The following is a 22,724-nucleotide window of genomic DNA, read 5'->3' as shown; positions in this document are numbered from 1 at the left end:
GGGGGGGGGGGGGGCTGCTGCGTTCCAAAGACGTATAATATCAAAAACCCCCACGGTCTTTTGAGATTAAAAACATCGTCCATCGCCACTCTCTCTTTCTCTCTCTGTATCTCCTCCTTTCTCATCGTTCTTCCTGTCTCTCGCTTCGCCGCGCTACGCGGTGCATCCCGGACGTGGCGACGCGATATGACGAACCCCGATGAAATTCGAACGTCGTCGTTACTTCAATTCGTGAATCTTTCATCGTTTTGCCAGACCGCAAGCGAAATCGCGGAACGAGTCCGCAAACTGAATCGGGCGACATTACGGGGAGGGACGATTTTTGTGACGCTCGGCGCCGGCAGCAGGGAGGATCCGGTTACGAAATTCGCACCGGGACTGCAGGGGTGACTTCTGTGCTTACCGGAGGCCGAATAAAATGTCACTCAATCGCCAGGAAGTAATACCGTATTGTATCTTCCGGTACGAAAAGAGGGAATGAGGGAAAGAGGGTGAAAAGTAGGACGGGGAAGAAAGGGTGGCAACAAATCTGCGAATATATTCCTAAATTGGATCGGAACCTCTTGAATTTCTCTCGATCTTACGAGCGGGCTGACGTAATAAAACCGGTCATAACTTCGGGGATGAAGGCCTCCTTCTCGCGCATTCCCCTTTTATTTCGACTTCCTGCGCGATCCGTCAGGAAATCGAAGCTCGCCGTAGGATCCTCCTAAGATGCCATAAAATCCATATCTCGCGGAAAAATGGCGCGATAAAGGAAAAGAGTAGGAGAGATAGAGACGAATACACGCCTGGCCGGTTGAGCGAATTTCCGCGCGAGTATTACTCGCTGCGAATTGAAACAAGAAACCTCTCGGAACGACAAAATGCGTGGCCGTAAAAGAAGGGTAACGGCCAGGTAAACGTGACTATGATCGAGCGGCGGACATGCCAAAAATGTTGTTGGGGCTTTAATAGTGGAGGTCGCGGCTGAAGAATGCGGGCCACGTTCTGGCGATAAAACTTCCCCCCGCTCGAACCGGATGCATAAGGGATAAGGCGGAATTAACCGTATAAGCTATTTATAGCCGACTTAAAATAGTGAGCATCGGCTCCGGACTGTATTTCTAATCCGACGCGTATCGTAAATACAGTGTCCATAATCATAAAGTGCCGGGACGGACAGTTACGAGAGAGCCCGTGCGTTCGCCGAATTGCGACGCGACCGTAACGTATCGACGCGGGCGTAACTCGCGACATCGCGAGAAACGGAATCGAGGGGGCGTTCGTCAAGCTTGAAAAGAAAAAAAAGAGAGAGGCAGATGGAGAGAGAGAAATCGTGCCGAGCTATCCGAAGCGATTTCGCGTCGGGGCGGTTAAAAAGCGCATCGTACGGCTCGTGAGAAGCATCGAGTTTCGTTGTCGGCGGAACATTTCCCTCCATCAAACGCGCGCTGAATCTCCGAGCTTCCGTCCGAGACGCCGGATAATAGAATATCGTACGTCTGTCGGTGATACGTACGGCGAGGGACGGAGGCAGGGGAAGGGGAAGCAATGTGCATAAATCCATTCTTGAGTTGATAGATATGCAACGCGCTCGCGCACCGACTGAAAGCGGATCGTTGACCCGTTCCATTGTCGAGACAGTTTCTATTATTGTCGCACGCAATGCATCGGGTGGGGGTCCTTCGCGACACCTTCGACCGCGTATCCGTATTCCGCGAGAGTGGCGGTAAAAAATTATGCGCGAGCAATACTCGTTCGTGAATAGCGCGGCTCTGAGAAAGATGCGACGATAATCGCAGGCATGGAAGCGGTTTGAGCTGTCAAAAATAGTGGGGAGAGTGAGTTTCGTTCTTGAACAAAATAAGGAAATAATAAGTCAAAAAATAATGAGAAAAGTGAGTAAAAAGCGAGTATTTTCCAAATAATTTGTACGTCAAATATTAAATTGTTTATGTGTTATACACCATTTCTCTAATGCCCGTTTCTACTATCATTTAGGTTTAGATCTAATCAACGATTAACTCAACGGAATTAATCAACCGCATTGTTCAGTTCAGCTAATTGGCTAATGCTATTGGTCTTCCGTTGAGTTAATCGTCAATTAAATTTAAATCATGATGGTGGAAAGGGATATAAGAGATTAAAAACATTGACTTTATAGTGAAAGTTAATGAAGAGCAAAATTTGAATTTTTGGGAATAAAAAAGTTACATGATATATAATATCTAAAATCTATTTTCGGCTTAGTTTTCACTTTGTAAATATCGTGTCGTCGGAGCTATTGTTACGTTTTATTTTCCTTAAAACTTTTGTTTTTAAAGAAGTAAGTTATTCAACATGATTTTTCGCGATCCAGTTTCTTTTAAGGGGCTCAAATTGAGTGAGAAAAAATATGAGAAAAGTGAATTGATCCCATGTCTATAATTGCGAAGTTGGAATTTCAAAGTGAAATTACGTTCTTTAGGGTGATGGAGGAATTATTTTAGGGGCTTGCAAAAGTTCGTCGGTGATCTCATCAGATCGTTGAAGTCGCGATATTTGCGTGTACCTTTACAGTTTGAGGTCTTCACCTATTCGTTAATTACGATGCTGCGATTATCGCGCTGCGGTTATGCGGCGACCGCTACACTTCACTTTCGTTCGGCCACTTCTATCAATCACGCGTTATTGAATCGATACCGTGCAATTAATAATTACGGATGATTAATGTAAGTTATTGCAGCGGATCGCGGGCCATCCGGCAGGCTAATTGCCGCACTCGCGTTTGTTAATGATAATATTACAATCAATCATTATCGCTAATTCTCGCGTAATGTGTGCAACACGGAAATTGTAGTTTTTACGTCAATCCCCGCGGGATAATAATTCAACGGGTCCCTCGCGAATCTCCTTGTCGTGACGCTTGTACAATTTGTGTATGATAAATATATTAAACACGCAAAGTAATTTCCAGCTGTGTATGTTAAATCCACGTTAAATCCGACGCAACAGCAATCTGCGCTCGTCTAATTTGAAATTACATTCGACGCGCATTTCATTTGCGTGGGCCGTTCGTGTTAAAAATTGCGAACAGCTCGCATCTTGTCGGATTTCACGTGCGTGATTTTTTCACGACGGTAGAAATGGACGACGCGACCCTCGATTCCGGCTTAGTATCTATTAAAAAGTGAGGCGAAAGACGCGATTTATAAGGGCCGATATTTCCATGCTCCATGTAACGAGCAGGAAGTAGCAGAGGCAATGGAACTTCCGGGTTAAGTGGATGAGAAAAGTTTCCCTAATATTACCGAGAGGCAAGAGAGAAAGAGAGAATGAGAATGAGCGAGAGAGATTGATAGAATATGAGAGAGAGAGAGAGAGAGAGGAGGGAGAAAGAGATTGATCTGCGGACGAGCTCGTCGAAGGGATTAGTCGTGGCCCAGCCAGTATCCCGTGCGATTTTCATCAGGTGATGGTACTTTAACTATAGATTAAAGGATTCGTCTGGCAACCCGAAATGAGATCCACCTTTCCCCTTTCGGCGAAACCGAACACCGAAATCAACCGAGATACGGCGCGGAGAGGTGAATATGCTATCGGCGACGAATTTACGGCTATTCGAAAAAGGCTCCCCGACGAAGACTCTCTCGTGAGCCCTCCACGAGACCACTCGGCTGCGTTAGCGCGGGGAACGCTGCGAATAGCTCGAATAGCGTCGAATACGGTCTTTTCGACGAGAGGATTCGTTGTGCGCGAGATTGCGAAAATCCGCGAAAATAGCACGGCGCGCGATTCAGCAGCTTCGGGAGGAATCTCCGACGGCGGAATTCTATACGCTACGGTTTAATCGTGCCGAAATTGAATTTCCCAATCATTGATCAATTATCATTATCAGTTATTATTAATCAATTATACAATTTTTCAATTGACTGTTTAATTGTTAAAAAAGGTGGATGAAATTTCCCGCACAAAATCGCGCAGTTCGACTGCACGACGATGGAAAATGCGAGCGCGTGAATCGCGAATAATTTACGACTCGGCGCGCGCTGATTATTATAAATCGAGCCTTAAACCACCGGGTTTAATTTGCAAGGCGCCGCGCGTTCGGGTGGACTCCATCGATAACCGGAGCTGATGGCCCTCGCGAGAGAGTGCGAATGCCAGGAAGCGCCGTTCGACATTATCGAGGCCCGTGATATTCATCAACCTAATGGTCTCGCGGCTAAGGCGAGCGTGTAAAGCTCATTAAAAGCTCGTTAGAAAGCCGCCGCCACCGGCACGCCGGGATGCTCCCAGTGACGCGGACGTTGCCACCGGGAAATCGCTCAGAAAAGTGGAGGATCGAGTACGAGTGGATAAAAGCGATTGCGCGCAGGAACGAATACTCGCGATTCTCCAGACGGCTGAGACCTTCTCGACTCTCTTTCCTCTTTATCCGCCAGTTAAATACGCGCCGGAACGGCGAACTTTACATCTCGTTTTATATCTCTCTTGCTGAATTTGATTATCATTTTTAACTCTCAGTATATCATCGTGGTTTTGGTTTAATTGAAGGATTCGTTTATTCTATTTAGATGAAGGATATAAATAAATCTTCCCTTCGTCCTTCAAAAGATTTCTGAGGAAGGATCAAAATCAAGAGGAATTGAGGGGGATATCAATTTTTACAAATAGTTAGAACTGCTCAAGAAAGAAATTTAATCCTAATCGTGCAGACATTTTCTTGGCACTTTAATCTAACACACCGAGGTCATTTGTCCTTGCTTATTTAAAGTTTGTAAAACTGATAATAAAGATCTATAAAAAATCATGAATATATTCGAAGTCTGATGTAAAGGAAGGATCGGAAATGTTTTCGCCTAAATGTTTTATTTTATTAAAAATATAAAGAGAAACTGATGAGAACATGAGTCTAACGGATCTTGACGATATGCCGAGAGTTAAGTCAAAAGCTTCGAGAGAACTTGAAAGTTAAAAATGCGATGATTTGCTCACCTGAGTCATAGTGTCGCCGTTGACTTTCAGCTTCGATTGGAAGTTGCTCTGCTCCAAGAGGATCTTCGCGTTGTTGATGTACACGTCCACGCCATGCGTGCTCGATCTCCTGGTGATCCATAGCGGTGGGTTGCCCTCCAGCTCGGAAGATATCGAGTCCCTGAGCTCCTCGATCGTCAGAGGCCGGTTCGCTGTAACCCATCGAGAGAAACGATGCCTCGTCAGCGCTTTGTGGCACAACGAAAGGCGCGCAGGCCACTCTGTTGTTATTGGTGAAGTGTTTTTTCGCGGTGGCCGCGGACGAATGCCATCGTGAAGCGGCTACTTGAATTCTCGCGGGACTACCGGCGAAGAAGAGCGGTTTTACTTCCCGCGGACTGCGAAGTTTTCTGATGTTTTTATTCTCGGTGGAATTGGGGGATTTTTATTCCCCGTAAAAAGACAGTGTGCGCGCAAAAAGAAGAGAGAGAGAGAGGAATAAGGGAAGAGGAGAGAGACATACATGGGGAAAAACGTTGAAAATAACGCGAACGGCGAGCAGAAGCTAGAGATAGAGCAAACTTCAAAAAGTCCGCGGTGGAGCTGCAAAGCTCGTCGCTTTATTATCCCGTTACCGGGAGAACGTCCTCGTAATACTGAGGTTTTTCCTCTTTCGCGGCCGCGCAGTATTCGTACACGTGTGTATATATGGGTGCGCGCGCGCGCAGGTGAGCAGGTGTGTCCTTGCCATTGTTACTTGATGCCACGCGAAACTCGTGGCGAAAAAGCTAAACTTGTGAGTAAATAAATATTTAACCGGAATCCGCTGACGGTGTGAAATGTTATTTTTCAATTCTCGGATTTTCTCGACCGTAATACGTGATTATCGCGCATATTTTATTTGCATTTCAGTGACCTATATAATTAATGTAATGCTTGCTGAAATGAAAACTCAAGCTTAAAATATATGTAGGTAGAATATCGAGAGATAATAGGAAATTAAATAATTCCGGATATTTTCTACAAATAGGGCTTCGCGTGTGTCTCACACATTCGCGCACTTCTCAGCTAGGAAATTATTCCGCGTCGGTCCGACGGCCTCGGAACAGACAGAATTAAATATAAAATCAAGTGTCCGCAGACATTTCATTTCATATGAACCATCTCTCCACACAAAGGTCTTACATTTCTCCGAATAAAGTGAAGACTGAGCGCACATTGCAAATCCAAATGTGTAATTTTACACACTTGTGGGTGTAAAATCATTTTTACGCATTTGTACATGTGTTAAAATACTATAATTTTACGTAAATGTGTAAAATCGTAGTAATCACACTCATACAAATATGTAAAAAGTAACTACATGAATTTACACACATGAGTGTGTACAAGGAGGAAAAATTAGTCTTAAATCAATAATAGATATTTTCATACACAAGCAAAAATATTATAATTTTAGAAGATTTTTAGTTTATGATTTTGATTTTATTGAATTTGTATCGATGCAAGGATTATTTTGCACTCAATTCAAAAACCTCCTAAGAATATTACAATATTTTTGCTTATATATGAGAATATCTATCATTGATTTAAGACAACTTTTTCTATGTAAAATGACACACTTGGATTTGCAGTGTAATCGCCGTGACTCCCGCGCTGTCTAATACGTACTCTCTCTCTGTGTAATTTCAGCGTAAGAATCCGCAGCATAGGCTTCCGCACGCCTCTCTCGAGCGCAACCTATCGATTATCGCGGCTAGGGTGCATTGTAGTTTCTAAGAACGACCCTGTTCACGACACGAGCGATCGCGGGAGTGCCGTTCCCCGCGAGCTCGGAAAGTCCAATCTCCGTTGTCGCGGGGGAAAAGCGGACGGCTGGGTAGCGCGCAGCCAACAATGACGCTCATTACGAACGCCAGGAATTGAGTCCCGTTTCGTAAACCACCGGCCGTTTCACCCGGAGGAAGTTTTGAGGACAAGAAGCGGCCGGCGCCGTAGAATCTCGTTTTCCCCAGACAGCGCGAGCGACGACGACGGCGGAACTCGGGCGATGTCTCGTCGGAAAATAATTTTCCTCGTCCGCGGCTTTCCGCGGCGGAATTGCGCGGCAAAGCGGCGCTTTATCGGGGCCGGAAAACATTTTCCGCGCTCGTGCCTCGCAGCGTCTGTTGACGACTCTAGGATCGAAGGAACATCCGCGACCGTTTCGGGTTCTTCGGGTTCTTTTCCTTCCTCAAGTTCCTTCCCATTCTTTCTCCCTTTATTCTTTTTCTTTCTCCGCGGCTACACGGATACTTTCCGGAATCTTTAACGAGCGCGTAAACAATCGTCGTTTCGCCGGACGGGAACGCATGAAATCTCTCCCTCTCTCTCTCTCTCTCTCTTTTTCGGCGTACGTACATAACTATTACGTCGACGGTAATTCGCGCTCGCGCGTACGTAATGCACTGCTACGGAAGCCGCGTAATCGTAAAATTTATGATCCGCCGCGATGTATCGCCGAAGCCGTGCGAATACGACATCGGGAGGAGTCGCTCATTTCGTCGCGAAAGGTAACATTTATGACGACGGTTCGGAGCGTAAAAATCGAGGAGAGTTACTGGCTTTTACAGTAGGTGACTCCCTCCCCCCCTTTCGGATACACACAACAATGCTGTCGTGCGATAAACGTACGGACCGAATCGCCGATCGATACGAAAAGGGATTTTATTCGCGCGAATTTATATCTCGACGATATACGTTGCTGTCTAACCATTTCAGTGCCAAACAACGCGATTATACTTCTTCATTTTACGCGCGATGTATGTCGAGTGTTCCTCTTGTTGAAATCACGAATAAAAATTAAACAAGGTAAGGAGATGAGATAATCAAATAGCAAATCCGATATCATTCATTAACAAAGTAAGGTATTACTGCGCTCAAATAAGTATGTGTTACAAGCTATTAAAATGTTTAACTTAAATTGAAAAAGATATTACTCGATTTAAGAAGCTTAAAAAACAGGTGATACGTTTACTTCATTCTAGCATTATGTTTTTCTTTGTAGAATAAAAGTTTCAACCCGGATATCGCGCTCCTCTTTTTCGTCTCATGACTTAACGTAGTTGTACGATCGTCGCTTGATTTGAGAATAATTTTCGCGAGGCAGTTTCACGGATTAATTGATTTTCCGAGTGCGTCAGCATTTGACCTATCGTCTATCTTGGTCATGCATTCTCGTGACCTCTCTCTGAGCACTCAAACGGTCAAACCGAAGTCGTGACGAACATCGCACGTACGCGCGAGACAGAAGATGGGCATTTCCGAGCTGCGTGTTCTTAAGGCAAATTTTTTCCCGACACGGTGGTCTTTCGTGATACGAAGGTAACCTTCCGAGTTTATCTTCAACCATGTGTGCGCGTATCAAAGAAGCTCGCCGATCAGAACGTCGTATCGCGCCGCACCATATAATGCTTTTATATCTCGGTGACGCCTCGTCAATCACCCCCTCCCAACCTCGAACGGTTGCATGCTTGATCTTCCTTCCGCTATATGAGGAGTCTCGGAAGGGAATACGAGCGCGTATGTACGAGGCGCAATGGCTTCGATATATTACGAAACACCAGGCGTGAATTTGAGAGGAGAAAGGCTCGGGTCTCGTGAATTATTCCGGATCTTCCAGTGGCTCGAGGGAAAAATATTTTGCCTTTAGATTTGCAGAAAAAAACAAAAAAAAACAACAAATTTGCCGAAATATTTTCACACGCGTTTCCAATTACCGCTGCTTCCACACCGTGCATTTTAAGATATCTAGGTTACTGCGAGCAAGCTCGACTAAATCGCGCCGCAGACTTTTCGAAAACGACGACGCGCAGGAGTTGGCGCGAGGGTGGAATTTCCGCGGTGATTCCGAGGGCCGAAGTACTCGGCTGGCGCGACTCGTTGTCGGGAATGCGGGACACGTAGGAAAACTGGTTAGGCGTGGACGAGCAGCGATCGCATTATCGATCTGCGAAGCCGAGAGGGTTTATCGCGGCGCTCGACGACGAATAAGAGCTTTATTCGCGCCGACTGGATTTTTATAGCGCGTCTCTCTGCCGGCGCACTTTTCTTGTTGCTCGTGGCCGAGAGCGGTGCTTTATACGACGTGATCGAGTCGCGGGGGCGGATGTATGCCCTTTCAAGGGGGCAATATCTCCGCGCCGGCCGAGGCCGCCGGTGAGAGAGCGTTTTGTCCCCGAGCCTTTTCGCCCTTTCAACGGGCCCGAATGATTAAGCCGCCGATCGATTCGCATTTATTTTCTCCGCCGCGACGCGCCCCGCTGATGCGAAGCGGGACGCAGGTGCTATAGCCGACCACAAAACGAGAACAGCCGCGCGGTAAAGCTGCTTGCGTATCGATTTATATCCCGGTACACGACGAGAGACCGTCTCCGTCTCTCTTCCCCTCTTTCTCTCTCCCTCGTCTCTTCTGTCTGTCCAAAAAGTCGAAATCCGACTTTCAACATGCACGTCGCTTTGATGAGAGCGGACCGTCGCTTTATCGGATGTATATTCAGGCCGCGATGTGTATGTGTGTGCGCGTGCGTGAGAGAGAGAAATAGCGGGACATTTTACCGCGTCTTGACGAAATATCCTTCGGATAAATAGTGACAATAATACAGATCGGAAATGCGTCAAACGCGAAAGCGAGTCAAGAAATTTCCGCGGCCTGTATGCGTAAACAAGTGCGAGCCTATGATAACGGGATTAAAAGTGCCTTTTCATGATGACGCTCGACGCTAGTTTTCATTCATTCTTAGCAGTGATCTAAGTTTTATCGATATACACACAGACCTACGATGAAGTATATTAAATATTTTTGTGAAATTGCATTTCAGAAGTTATCATTTACACCGATTTAATACAAATTCACTAAAAAATTTATCGACTGGAGATTATTAAACAGCGAAATTTTCCTATATGCCGAATTTCATAAAGTTAATGGTTTTTAGCATTACCTCATCGGTGCGTGACGTTAGATGCAATCTAACTTCTTTGATGCTAGCGTCAATGTGACGTCACGTGACTATGCTCGACGCTAGTTTCCATGAATTTGCGATTTAAGAGAAGTTAATCCGAGTGAAATGCAATTGCGCGCGGAACACCCGTTCTTTCGTAAACTTGCGTGAAACCAAGATTCGCCCATCAACGATGGAATCGCGTATCGTCGTTGCTCTATTTTGCGTTCCGCGGCGCAATACTTCGCTTCTCTTACCTCAACATTCCTTCTCTTTTACACGCGCGCGCTTCTCTCTCTTTCTAACCTATCTTAATTGCTTCGCGCTTGTAATCAACTTTCCCCCTGGTTTGATCTTTGATCGCGATCGACAGGATTCTTTGTCAGGTGCGCAATCGATTCACCTATCCAGTTACTTAACGCATTCTCTGAAAGCACCTTACCTCATTTTTCAAAGATAATTTAAGAGGATTCTTGACGTTGCTGCGCACCGCCGCATCCACCGCCGGAGAAAGGAAGACATCTTCAAAGTACTCGCTAAGCGACCGAGATTGACATATGGCGCCAGCTAGTGGCGCACGTCAGCGTCTTTTGAAAACCAGCTGACCGTTGCCGCCAGTTCACTCGGCAGTAGACGCGCCACGTTGTGGGAGCGTGTTGTTGCTCCTCGTGTTTGTTAATCAAGCTGGCTATTTAAGACGCGTATTCGACAGACTCGAATTGGCAGCGACGTCGAGGCGACCGGTCCGCAAAATGGAGAATGTTTCCGTGTCCAAGGTAAGTGATGCGAAGCGTGCAACCTGTTGCTACCGCCGGCTTAACCTCAAAATGCGGAGCGCGCTGAAACGCCGCGCCGATGATTCATTACTGTCACTTTTACGTGGCCGTTAAAAGTTTATTGAAGAATGTTAATGAGTACGTCGAGAATAATCGCATGCCCGCGAAACTTTAACTCTAACCTCCTTTCGATTGTTTATGATGTCGGTAGCGGGCAATGAAGTCTGTTAATCAACGGTGAAAAGATGGAAAACAAAAAAGGTGCGCAAAGTAATTGAAATTGTTCCCTGATAAACTGCCTTTTCAATATGAACGGTTTGCTGTAATGGAATTATGCGATCTCTATGATGCAGGAATTTAATATATCTCAGACTCTGATTAGTATATTGATCAATATATAAAAAATGTGATAATAAAATTAACGAGAATTCATATTTCTCTGAGGATTCGCATTCCTAAAACATGTGCGTATTAATTACATTGCATGTCCTACGCACGTCAATCTTTGATAATGAGCGATTGACTATATATAAATACTCGTACTTTATGCATGCGCTAATTGCGTAATTTACTCCATATATACGCAATACGCATATTATAGGGAAAAAATCTCTAATTTTCATCAGTAAATCACGCGACCCGATGTGTAGTAATTCTGGTAATTAATATTAATACAGTCTAGCGAGGTTAAATTCTAAAGCAACGAAGGTAATAATTATTGTTGTTCTAATGTTAATGCAACATATCACAGACAATCGGCGTGATGGTATCGGTATATCGCGATTTTTAGGGTGTGTTCGCGTACAAGGGAAACTATAAAATTGGCAACAAGAAGAAAAAAAAGAGCAATGCTCAAAATCCGGAATATTTTGACGAGCCTTGGTACGTCGCGTACAGCGAAACGTGGCGGTACATCGAACAAGCCGTAGAGGTACGCTAATTTCACAATATTGAACTATGTAAACAACAACTATGTAACAAATTAGAAGGAGCAGTGTCCTGTAAGACAGTCCTGTAAGACAAAGGTCATATATAATCGCTCTCTGTCCTACTAACATACTATAGTCTATTACCCCTAAATTTTCACAATATACAAAGTGAATCTGAAAAAGGTTATCGAATCATTGTAAGAGATAAGAGAAACGGAATTTCGTACGTAGTATCTTTAATCATACTTTAGTTAGAACATCGATTGCTCTTGAACTATACAATTAAAAACTTTCATTACAAAAATGGATTAAAGAAATGGTAATTATGAAACGAAATAAAATAATGCTTTATCTTGTCAATCATTTTAGATTAGAAATAAAGTAATATTTTGAAGTAAAAGTAGTTACATTAATATATTAATACATTCACATTAATTATTATTTTATCATGTGGTACATATATAACCATAAATATAAAATAAGATTGTTATTTTTATCTTTAGTAAAATACCAATTGCTTACAAGGAAATATGTAGGTTAACATAAATTTTGTAATATCGTTTCACAGACCGCTTCAAATTTATAAAGTTGATTAATGCAAGCAATGTGGAGAATATGATATCGAAAAACTACATTTCTAGCTCAGGTAAAACGTCACAAATAAAGACGGGGATTCTTTTTCGATATCGTCTCTTTCTGTACGAGGTAATCTGGCAGAAATAAAAGCAGTGCTCTTTCTAATTTGTTATGTATCTCAATGTCTCACACTGAAAATTCAACGTGTAACGGAGATCAAACGATAAATGAAACTATAATTATTTCAGAATGTGAGATCGAGAATGTTCCACGAAGTTATGTCCAATTTGGGATCTTTTGTGTTAAAAGCGAAGACAACCCCGTTAAACGCGAAAGAATTAGCCACAGCTATTTTATTGACAGGTGAAATAAGACAGAAGAGTATAGATTATTAAAACGTTAGATTATAAAAAAGAAAAACGTCGCATCAGCTGTTTTACATGTCAAATGAACGTTCGATATCTGTTTTCTCACAGCATACATGAGATCTGAATTCTAAATTCAGACACGAAATCGCGCTGTCAGATATTAATTTCATATTCAAGTCGGCAATAAGTCGTTCCGATTTTAAAATTAAACAGTAACTTTCGCGTACTATGGGAATCAATTATTCATCAACCAGATAATCAGCGTCATTGTTTTTACGATTGTTCGCCAATGTTCTGCCAACAGAACATATCAGCACATTCGTTTTGTCCGCGTTGCACGTATGTGACGTCATTTATTGAAAATCGAACAAGACTTGTTGACTGACCTAATATCTAACCGGCGTTTCTCTCTATAGCGAACTTTGCCGATAAACGTTCGACGCTTCGGGGCATGTGTTTTTTCTTCTTTCTTTTTCTAAGTGAAGCAAAATATCGTACATAGAAAAAAGATAGTCTTAAATCAATAATAGATATTCTCATATATTAACGAAAATATAATATTCTCAGAAGATTTTTAATCTTGAATTTAGTGCAAGTAATATCTGCATCGGTACAAATTCAATCGAATTAAGACGAAAAAAGAAGAATAAATTCTCCTAAGATTATAATATTTTTGCTTATATATGAGAATATCATTGATTTAAGACTAATTTTTTTTCCATATAGGAGTTAATGTTCCCGATCACACGGTGCTTTTCGACACTACGGTATCCAAGCTCAGCAAGATAACGCCGCACATAGCGGTGCTGTGGAGCAGAAATTGCGGCAACGTGAAAAGCATCATCGAGGACACCGTGTATCAACTCGTCAACGCAACGGAATCGGTTAGTTAGTTAGTTCGTTCGCTAGACAGTCTCACCGTTGATTGAGAAAGTTCGCAACCAATATCCGCACCGTGTTCTCTCACTCGCAGGAAGACGTTGTCGAAGTGCCCAAGAACCGGTGCACGATGCGTGTCTTGAAAGAACAGGTCGGGAAACATTACAACACGGAAGATCCCCTGGTCGTGATTCTACCGGATTTCGAGAGCTTCTCGACCAGCGTGTTGCACGACTTCATCCTGGTGCTGAGGTATTTTCCGACTCGCGATTACAAATTGAGACTACATTTTGAGACTGCGCACGACCGATACAAGTATCGAACTTGCACGATCAATTGAAAGCGAAGATCTATCATGCAAAATCACGACGAAGGTTTTTCGAAGGTTTGGTTTCTCGTAACGTTCTCCGGCGAATTCTTTGCAGCTCATACACGAGCACATTGAAGTTCGTGCTGATATTCGGCGTCGCGACCACCTTGCACGTCGTACACCGATCATTGACATACGACGTCACGTCGAAGTTGGCAGTGCAGGCAAGTTACACGAGCATAGCTGTATGTGGAGACGTTTATTTCGCGAAATGCGGATTATCCGATGCATCGTTTTACAGGTTTTCCACACGCAAACGCAGGTGCAGACGTTGTCCGACATATTGGAGAACACCGTTTTCTCCACGGAGATACCGTTTAAATTAATCGGCCGTGCGTTTCAACTGTTGACGGATATCTTTCTGTTCTACGATTTCTCGGTGGATCGTTTCATGCAAAATTACAAGGTAACGCGCTCGTGATAAACCGAGGAGCGCTTATTCACCGCGCCCGATTGGCGCTCTTACGAGCTGTGAACGAATTTCAGATATGTATGATACAACATTTTTACGGCAACAACATAAGCTCTCTCTGCTGCCATCCGCGGGACATTAAGAAGAGAATATCGAAACTCACCGACGAGAATATCGCAGACATTAAAAGTTTACCGTCGATAGCGAGGTATCTGAAAACGTCGAGCAAATCGGCAAATCAGGACGACAATGGTGATAAAAAATTCAAGGTGCACAATGTTCATTTTTCTGAGCTATATCTCTCAAATAATTTCGATTTGATTTTTTCTCGATGAGGCCTATGTTTTGACAACTGAAACATAAAATTATTCAATATCAGAAATGAAAATCTCATTAATTAATCCAATTCAGAATGGAAATTAAATTTTCACAACTCGCCGCGGGTAGAGATGTATATTATTTTTGACGATCCTGTACATATTCCTCAATTGTTCTCATATTTTTCTTTCTTTCTTTTTTTTTATCGTATTTCAATTTCAGGCTTCAGCAGTGATAACACAGAGAAAAGACTAAATTATGTCGCTTATATTAAACAAATCCGAAACAAACACGTATACGAAATTCGCAAAACCTTTTTCTTTGTGTAGATATTGCTGATTCGGCGTCTTTTAATCACAATTTTGTATTCATTATATGTAACCTCTTTCCCTTTTTTTTTTACTATTATTGTCATTATTATTATTACTTTAAACTTACTTGCAGGAATTGCTGGAGAAATTGTTAAACAAATTTCACGAATTCATGCATCAATTTTTGATTATTTTGAGATGTATGCACTGCTTGTTCGCTTCATTACCAGGCGCCCCAATGGGTAAACAGGTAAATGAATAACGACACGTTGTTAATTTAGAGGAAATATCACGCAAGAAATAAGCGGATATCGTGTCGCGGTGAGCGAAAAATCGTAGAAAAAATGCGACAAGTGAAATCGTTTCAGTTGCGGGAAGTATACACCAAGGCGGTTTACACAAGTAATCTCACGGACTCCGTGGTATACAAGGAATGCCTGAAATTACTGGGATTTTTGTCGAAGGAGGAACTACTCTCGAAACTCGAATCTGTCGTAAAGATCGTCGACGATTCCGCCGATCCGACCATCAAAAACATAAAGAGCGAGCTCGAGACTCACATCGAGACGATTCGCGAAGCTAGTTTGGACGCCGCGAAAGCCTCTTCCGAACTCGTCACGGTGAATGATAAGCTCAATCGTTTGCAACTAAAAGAGGTGTGTACGAAGTCGTATTCTTGAGTTGCTCCTGATTTGATTGACCCTTTTCCCTCGCTGTATTCCCAACGTAACGTTGCGAAACGTTCCAACGTTTTACGCTGCGTGTTAGCACGAGGTTCCGGTATCAAATCAAATGCAATGTGATGTGGAATTCGTTTTTCGTTTAATGGATAAAATAATTTGGAAATTGTTTCTTAGTGAGAAAAGAATTTGGAATGAATTCATGTTATTTTTTAAACGACGCAACCAAATATCCATTTTTTCTTGAATTGGATTTACATTACTTTGAAAATAAGCGGTTGGTATATGAGACCGTAAAAGTCATTCCATCTTACGCTTTACGCTCGATTCATACCAGATCTTATCGTGTCTCATGTAAAGTCACGTAAATTGTCTCGTCGTTCGCTCGGCCCGTGGTGAAGAAATGAAGACCGTCTCGGCACACGAGAGTGGAAAAAGGAAATAATCACTCGTCAGCTGCGTGCCCTGTTTCCAGAAATTGCTCAAAATGAGTCAGCAGCAATCTCAGTCCGCTTACAAGCAGGCGCAGCACGACTTAATCGATTACCTGGACCGACGTGTGTTCTCCGTTCACTTGGTCGACCCGAGTTGCGTGACAGCTCACGAGATTTTCTGCTATAGCGATGGGAACCAGGCGAAGCACCACATTCGCGGTTCCTTGCGGGCCGCCATACACACCGGATTGAGCGATCCGCAGATATACCTGGACGTAAGTGTGAGGACATTCCACGCGAGCGACTCGCGCGTGAATTAACGTAAACGGACGAGGACAGTCGCGACAGAGAATGTATTCCACTTCTCCGATGCCGGGCAATTTAATTTTTCATACTGTGACTCGCGACTTTAGTCGCGAATTGTCGAAGCTTTTGTTATTTTCATTTTCCATCTTATTTCCTCGTCTCTTGCGCACATTACACTGTTAACCATATATCGCCAAAGTTGAAGGTACACGTTAAAATAAAAACCTCATGTAATTACGAGGGACATTTCGAAGTATGTATCTCGAATTTGGGGATATTATCACGAAGTATCTCCAAATTTGAATTTTACAAATAATGTACTTTATAATATCCCTCGTAATTACGTGTACTGAGAGGAAAATATAGTTATTTTCAGAGACGACAAAATCCCTTTTTTATTTTAACCACAAAAGCAGTACATGCATGTAAGGTTATTATTACTGATATTTACTAGAAAAATAGTTTTCTTGATCATTTTTGTAGTTGAAATGAGAAAAGGGATATTGTTGTCCCCGAAAGTAACTATATTTTTCTTTCAGCGTAGGGTTTTGATTTCAACGTGTCTTTCCAAATTTGACGATACGTGGTTACCAGTCTTCCTCTCGTGTCTTCGGTCCGAGTTCCGCGATTCTTCCGGCTTGATATACACGAATACACCGGAGGGACCCGGTTATTAAAATCGCGATTCATTTTTAAGCACGGTCGATTTCCAGCCGGCTCGGGTCCGCAGCGACGTCGGCGCTGCCGCGACGTTTAATCTTCGTTCATGCGAACGATTCATCGGCGACCGCTGAAAAATGGCGCTTATCCGATTTCCAGGCAGCGGCGGGTCTGCAACGCGGTTAATTGGAAATACATATTTCAGTGTGACTGCTGCAAATTGGAGAACGACGACGACATTCCGCGCACGCTTCCCGACCTGAGTATAATTTATAAGCTGCACTTGGAATCCGGGAAGCTGATCAATATGTACGACTGGCTGCAGGTAACAATCCGGCTTGTGCTCATGTTTACAGGTTAATCCCTGTTACACTTACGGTCACGCACCGGTTGGCCGGCAGGCCGTCTCGTGATTTTAATCGCCGCCTCTGCTTCCGCGAGTGATTCACGCGAGCACGTCATTGTAAGCAAGGCGCGCGCAAGGGGTGCCGAGTGCTTTATCGCCGGCCGGTTGTTAGGAAGCCGGTAAAATGTTTCTCGTGAAAATTGCGCCGGCGAGAACGCGAGCACACTCCGCTGAACAATTCAACGTCGACGATCGACAATCACGCGGAGCTTAGCGGACATTTAATATTTAAGACTTTAACAAGAGTCGGGGGAGGGTTCGTTAATCGTCCCTTTAACGAGAAATCCTTACGTGTTACGACTTTTTAATATCGCATGTTCGTCGACAATCTCTTTTTCGACATTCTCAGACTTGTTTTTATAGTCATTACCTGAAAAAATCACGTGAGATGCTCGAGAATCTGAGCTCAAAGTTAGATGTGAACTTTTCAATCGAGTCGCGGTCACAAATACCTCATATACAAAATGTGAGCTCGACGCGAAAAGTTCCGACCTAACTCCAGACCCAGATCTGAATTTTTCACACGAGACAAGTTTCGAGTGACGATTATAAATGCGGGATGAGAAAAGTCGTAGATTTTCGCGTCTATATTTAACGAGCCCCTCCCGATTATTCTGTTACTTCGATCCGCTGATACTCGTCGTTTTGATATCGTTTTCGGGACCGACGGTACGATAACGTGCTTTGTTGGGTAGGCCTTCCTGACGATCGTGGATCCGCAGCAGCAAGGTGCGCAGCGTGACGTGGATCTGGGAATGCAGTATCCTTTGCAAAAGTTCCCGCGAGGCAGAAGCTCGCGTGCTCGGGCCCGCCCGTTCAACGTGATCGGGTCTACTTGTCGAGATTTGTCTTACCGTGCGCGTTGCCTTTGAAATTCATATCACGCCTCCTAACGCGGGAATCGTAGCCCCGTAGACGTAACTTCGCCCGAACTAGATACCTCCCTCTAGTTTGAATAATTCGCACGTGTTATCTCGCATTTCATCACGTAGTAACTTATCCTTAACGGGGATTCAGAGCTCGGTTTACTCAAGCGGTCGCTGCCCTGCAGTTCCTCGGCTTCATCAAGACTTCTCGAAGCAAAACGGATCATGTAAAGCGTCTTACATAAGAACAATATGCGTGTTTGATTGTTTGCGCTGTCTGTTGTTCGTGTACGCGCGCGCAACATTATTCACGTATGCAAAGTATTATTCATGAATTATGTATGAACATGTATTTTCGAGTTATCGTATTTTGTACCATTTATACGAGGTGAATGAAGCAGCATTAAAATGAAGAGCGCACACGTGTGTGCCTCGCATCCTCCTATTAAAAAGCAGACGATCCACCCCGCGCATTCCCCTGCGTTTTCCGATATCTACTCGTTTCCCGAGAACGAAGAAGCTAAGAAAGCGCGCGCATTCTGGGATTTCCGATTTTACGTTCCGGGCGCGTCGTTTGTTTGTCCAAGTATTTCCCATCGCCTCCGTCGTTCCCGCGGTTGCCAGACGATCGAAGATACGTGCCCCGTGTATTTATATTCGCCGGGATCCGAACCCCGTGGCGGAGAATAATTTAACGATTCGCACGCATATTGATGACGCGCGTTCGCGCATCTACATAAGTCTCGATCGCCGCGACGCGATCCGAAATACTCGTTATCCCGGGCGCCGAGATCGGCGTTACGCGATTTCCCCACGTTCTCTCATCTTGTCCCGTTACAGCCTCGTCTGAAAATTCGCAATATCGATTACACGCCGTCTTTGTGGCAGCGTCGAGCGTGCCGCGCGTTCCACAGCGCCGTGTAAAAAAATAGAGGAGGAAAATAAAATAAAATTCGGCGCGGCGCGCACGGCAGCAATCGTTCTCGCGTTTTAACGTGGACGAATATCGATTAATCGGATTCCCGCGACGGACTTTCTCTCGGTCAGGTCGGGCCGATGAACACGGATGAAGGCGCTAACATTCCAAGCGGTGATCTTTGATGTCCCGCTTTTTGACGAACAAAATTTACTCACGTCGGAAAGCACTGGCCGAGGGGAATTTTACGAATAAATTGTATATCGCGGCGCGGAGAAAGTGCAATTAATCGTGTAGGATGTTGCAGCAGAATCGACGTTTCATCGTGATAATAGAGTCGGAGACTTTTCCATTTTAGGAGTGTAATAAACTGGGGCGTACACAGAGAAAAGATTTCTTTGAATTTAATAACATTTCTCTGATTTAAGCAAATTTGTCCTTTGGAATTGAATAAACAAACGAATGTTTGATTCAACAAACAGGATTATTTGGATTCTTAAACAATAAATCCCCCCTCCCCCTCTCCTTAAGTTAAATAACACATTTCTTTTATATTTTCATCCAAATATTGGTTGGCAATAATAAATTATGTAAAAATAGTAACACTATGGTACAAGAATATTAAAGAATATTTTTGTTTCAGTGGAATAATATTTGATATATCATGAAATACATTTTCTTTTATTGAAGACCAAATATTATTGTCCCTCCTCCCCTTCATAACTGTTTTTTTGTATCAAACAACATGGTTTATTCTAGTGAAACAACATTTTCATTCAAATAAAATATTTGATATTAAATTACGTTGTTTATATTAAACAAAACCCAAGTCAAACAAATATGTGTACTAAATCCAAAGAAACCTTTTTTTTCTATATAACAAGTCTTTACATATTCAACAGGAATACACAAAACATTACGAAAACGTAAACTCTGTAAAACAGTTAATACATAATAAATTATGATTAACTCCGATTAAATTTCCATTTGCTCGAACGAAAATCGAAATAGCGTCCTAAACTGTACATTTATATATCCAGGAAGGTCGTTACTAATAATAACTAATAACTAATAGTTATTATTAGTAACTATAGTCGTTACTAATAATAACTAATAGTTATTATTAGTAACGACTTTTCCTGGATATATAAATGTACAGTTTACAGTAATCATTCGTCTGTAAACTAGTCGTTTACTAATAATAACAGGCATAAGAGCGGTTTTATTGTCAAAAATAGTGAGAAAAGTGAGTTTTGGTATATCGCAAAATTAGTTAATAAAGGGTCTGTTTTCTATTCCAGCACTGGCTGTACGAGCTTGCACTGGCTGCACGAGTTCTCTTTTTCTCTCTTTCTTGAAATTTGGCGGGAAAAAGAGGAAATGAGAATTGGTGCGAGCTAGTGTAGGAATAAAAACAGACCTAATATACGGAGAAGATTGCGCTCTCATAAGAAACGGGGCAGTTTTATGAATGTAATTTGCTGCATGTCGCTACGACTTTTATAGAGATATTAACAAGCGGCAAAATCGTGTAATAGGACTCAGGCCACTCACAATGTCGCGCCGTCGCTCCTTTAAGTCGAGCATGCTGCCCCGAGGTGCGAAGTCCACGGTGCGAATCTACTATAATATATTACGCGCGTGCCACCGGTCGTTGGTAAAAAACCGCGCGCGTCTTCTAGAAAAACTCCAAACACCTTAAACGTCTACATCTTGGCGAAAAATTGACGTACGGACGTGATTCAAATGCTAAACGTCTCGGTTTTTTTACACGATTTTTTTTACACGTTTGCGTTGGTGGAGTGTCCTTGTCACGCTGAGAAAAAAAGTGCTTACAAATTTATTTATGAAATATATTCACAGAAATGAACTTTATATTTTCTCTTCACAAATAAATTTTTTCTCAGTGCATGGACATGTGTTCTCGTATACGACATGTGGCATACGCGAAATATCGCGGTAGAGATACTAGAGTGTATTTATATGTACATAAATAGAGAGCATCAAAAAGTTTTTTGTCCTACAGAGTTGTCAAAATTTAATGTGCATTTCGAAAAAAAATTCGTGCTTTAACGTTAAAATTAAAAATTTACAAAAAGTGGGTTTGAGAGAGAGAGAGAGAGAGAGAGAGAGAGAGATTAGTTTTGCATTTGAAGTATGTTGAATTAGTTGGCGGTATTGGATTCGAGTAATCATTCGTCTGTAATCCGATGCGGAGCCAATATTGTCCACCGGGCCGATATCGAAAATTCGGCAATCTAGTAATGGCCCGAGGTAGGAGCGATTACGAAATCCTATATCGATAGTTAACTTGTACAGAGTGAAAGAAAAAAAAGGGGGGGGGGTGAAAGAACAGCGAAATTGAGCGATAAATGCGTTCGCGCGACTGCTGTTACGTAATATCGCGCGTTTATCTCTCCATCGAGCCCACATCGAGTCCCCTATTTTCTACGCGCTCGCGGGCGCGACGACATTATCGGTCCTCGTTACACGCGACCATCACGTCCCTCCGAACGCCCGTTACAATCCATTGTCACGAGTATCATGACGTAGCATATCCGCGCAGATCCACCGGGATAATGTTCGTACAAAGCCGGGCAGAGAGCGAGCGAAAGCGAGAGAGAGAGAAAGCTCTCTTCGCGTCGCAACCAATCGTAGAACAATCTCAGGCTCAAAGCAGAGTAGCGGCGGAGTAGCGGAGAGCACACGGGGAGGATTTGGGGAAAGGTTAACGTCTGCCGCCCAGGGTAGTGATGCGTCTGGTTGCAGGGTACGTTAACCCTTGGCTCTGGCCTTTGACCCTTACTGAGAAAGGCAGTACCGAAAGGGGTGAGCTCGGCCGTTGCGCCGGATAGCCATCCGCCGTTGCATCCGAGATCGGCAGAGCACACAGGGTGACTCCGATGTCAAAGGAGCAAGAAGCGTGACTTTCGCCGTGAGATCTCTCGAGAGGCCGTCCTTGTGCACGTGGACGCGATTCCGTTGTCGATATTTGATTTTTCGTGCGCGGAGGAGGAGGAGGAGAATTAGCTCGTACGAACAATGCTGTTCACGCATTGTGAGTCTTCAAAGGTACAGTTCTGCTCGAGGCATCGAACAATTATATTCAGAGCGAAGAATACGCTTATCCTTTAAATTCAAATGTTCCAGGATAAGCGCGTTTAAAAACTGCGGCATATGATATATCGGATTCTCGAGGCACGAAGGATCCGAGGAATTCGAGGCGAAGGAGCGCGAGCAATCACCATGCGCGATACTGCAAAGACGCATATCCAATCTAGAGGAATCGGCGAGGAATCGACCGATGGAGGTTAAAGATCCGGGGCTACGGAATTCAAAGGTTCGGGAGCGTCAGAACACAATAATTCCGACGTCAAAAGGAGCAACGGAATCCTGCGAGCGAGTATTCCGCTGGACAAGGCGTGCGCTCTATTGCCCTCCGAGGAGGACTTCGCCGCTCATGTATGCAGATGAATGGAGATACGACGCGCGGCCGCTTGCATATCCACTTTGCCTTTCACGTGCGGCGCGACGGTATCGATTCGACGCGAAGGCCTCGCTCGGATTGACGGCTGTCTTACTTCAAACGGACCGATGGGA

The 22,724-nt window shown here is 43.6% G+C and overlaps 2 protein-coding genes across 3 annotated transcripts in view; one reads left to right on the top strand and one right to left on the bottom strand.

The window, feature by feature from the left end:
* The window catches only part of LOC106750657 (fasciclin-1), a 116,199-nt gene that overhangs the window by 73,459 nt on the left and 20,016 nt on the right, over nucleotides 1-22,724 (bottom strand). For both annotated transcript variants that reach the window (XM_014631153.1, XM_014631152.1), the window contains exon 2: nucleotides 4,960-5,150. In XM_014631153.1, the coding sequence (XP_014486639.1) occupies nucleotides 4,960-5,150 (191 nt within the window). The remainder of the gene's footprint in view (nucleotides 1-4,959; nucleotides 5,151-22,724) is intronic.
* LOC106750656 (origin recognition complex subunit 3) lies at nucleotides 10,670-19,059 on the top strand. Its single transcript, XM_014631151.1, has 14 exons — nucleotides 10,670-10,693; nucleotides 11,484-11,624; nucleotides 12,447-12,561; nucleotides 13,293-13,450; nucleotides 13,540-13,697; nucleotides 13,871-13,979; nucleotides 14,057-14,221; nucleotides 14,302-14,496; nucleotides 14,990-15,106; nucleotides 15,225-15,512; nucleotides 16,012-16,245; nucleotides 17,142-17,261; nucleotides 18,038-18,102; nucleotides 18,360-19,059. The coding sequence occupies exons 1-14, from the start codon at nucleotides 10,670-10,672 to the stop codon at nucleotides 18,451-18,453; spliced, it is 1,983 nt and encodes a 660-aa protein (XP_014486637.1). The 3' UTR covers nucleotides 18,454-19,059.

The sequence above is a fragment of the Dinoponera quadriceps genome, unplaced genomic scaffold (genome assembly GCF_001313825.1).
Source record: "Dinoponera quadriceps isolate SergipeBrazil2010 unplaced genomic scaffold, ASM131382v1 scaffold5593, whole genome shotgun sequence".
In the NCBI taxonomy this organism is placed as follows: domain Eukaryota; kingdom Metazoa; phylum Arthropoda; class Insecta; order Hymenoptera; family Formicidae; genus Dinoponera; species Dinoponera quadriceps.
The sequence above is the reverse complement of the archived record's forward strand: the minus strand, read 5'-3'. Positions and strand labels throughout refer to the sequence as shown.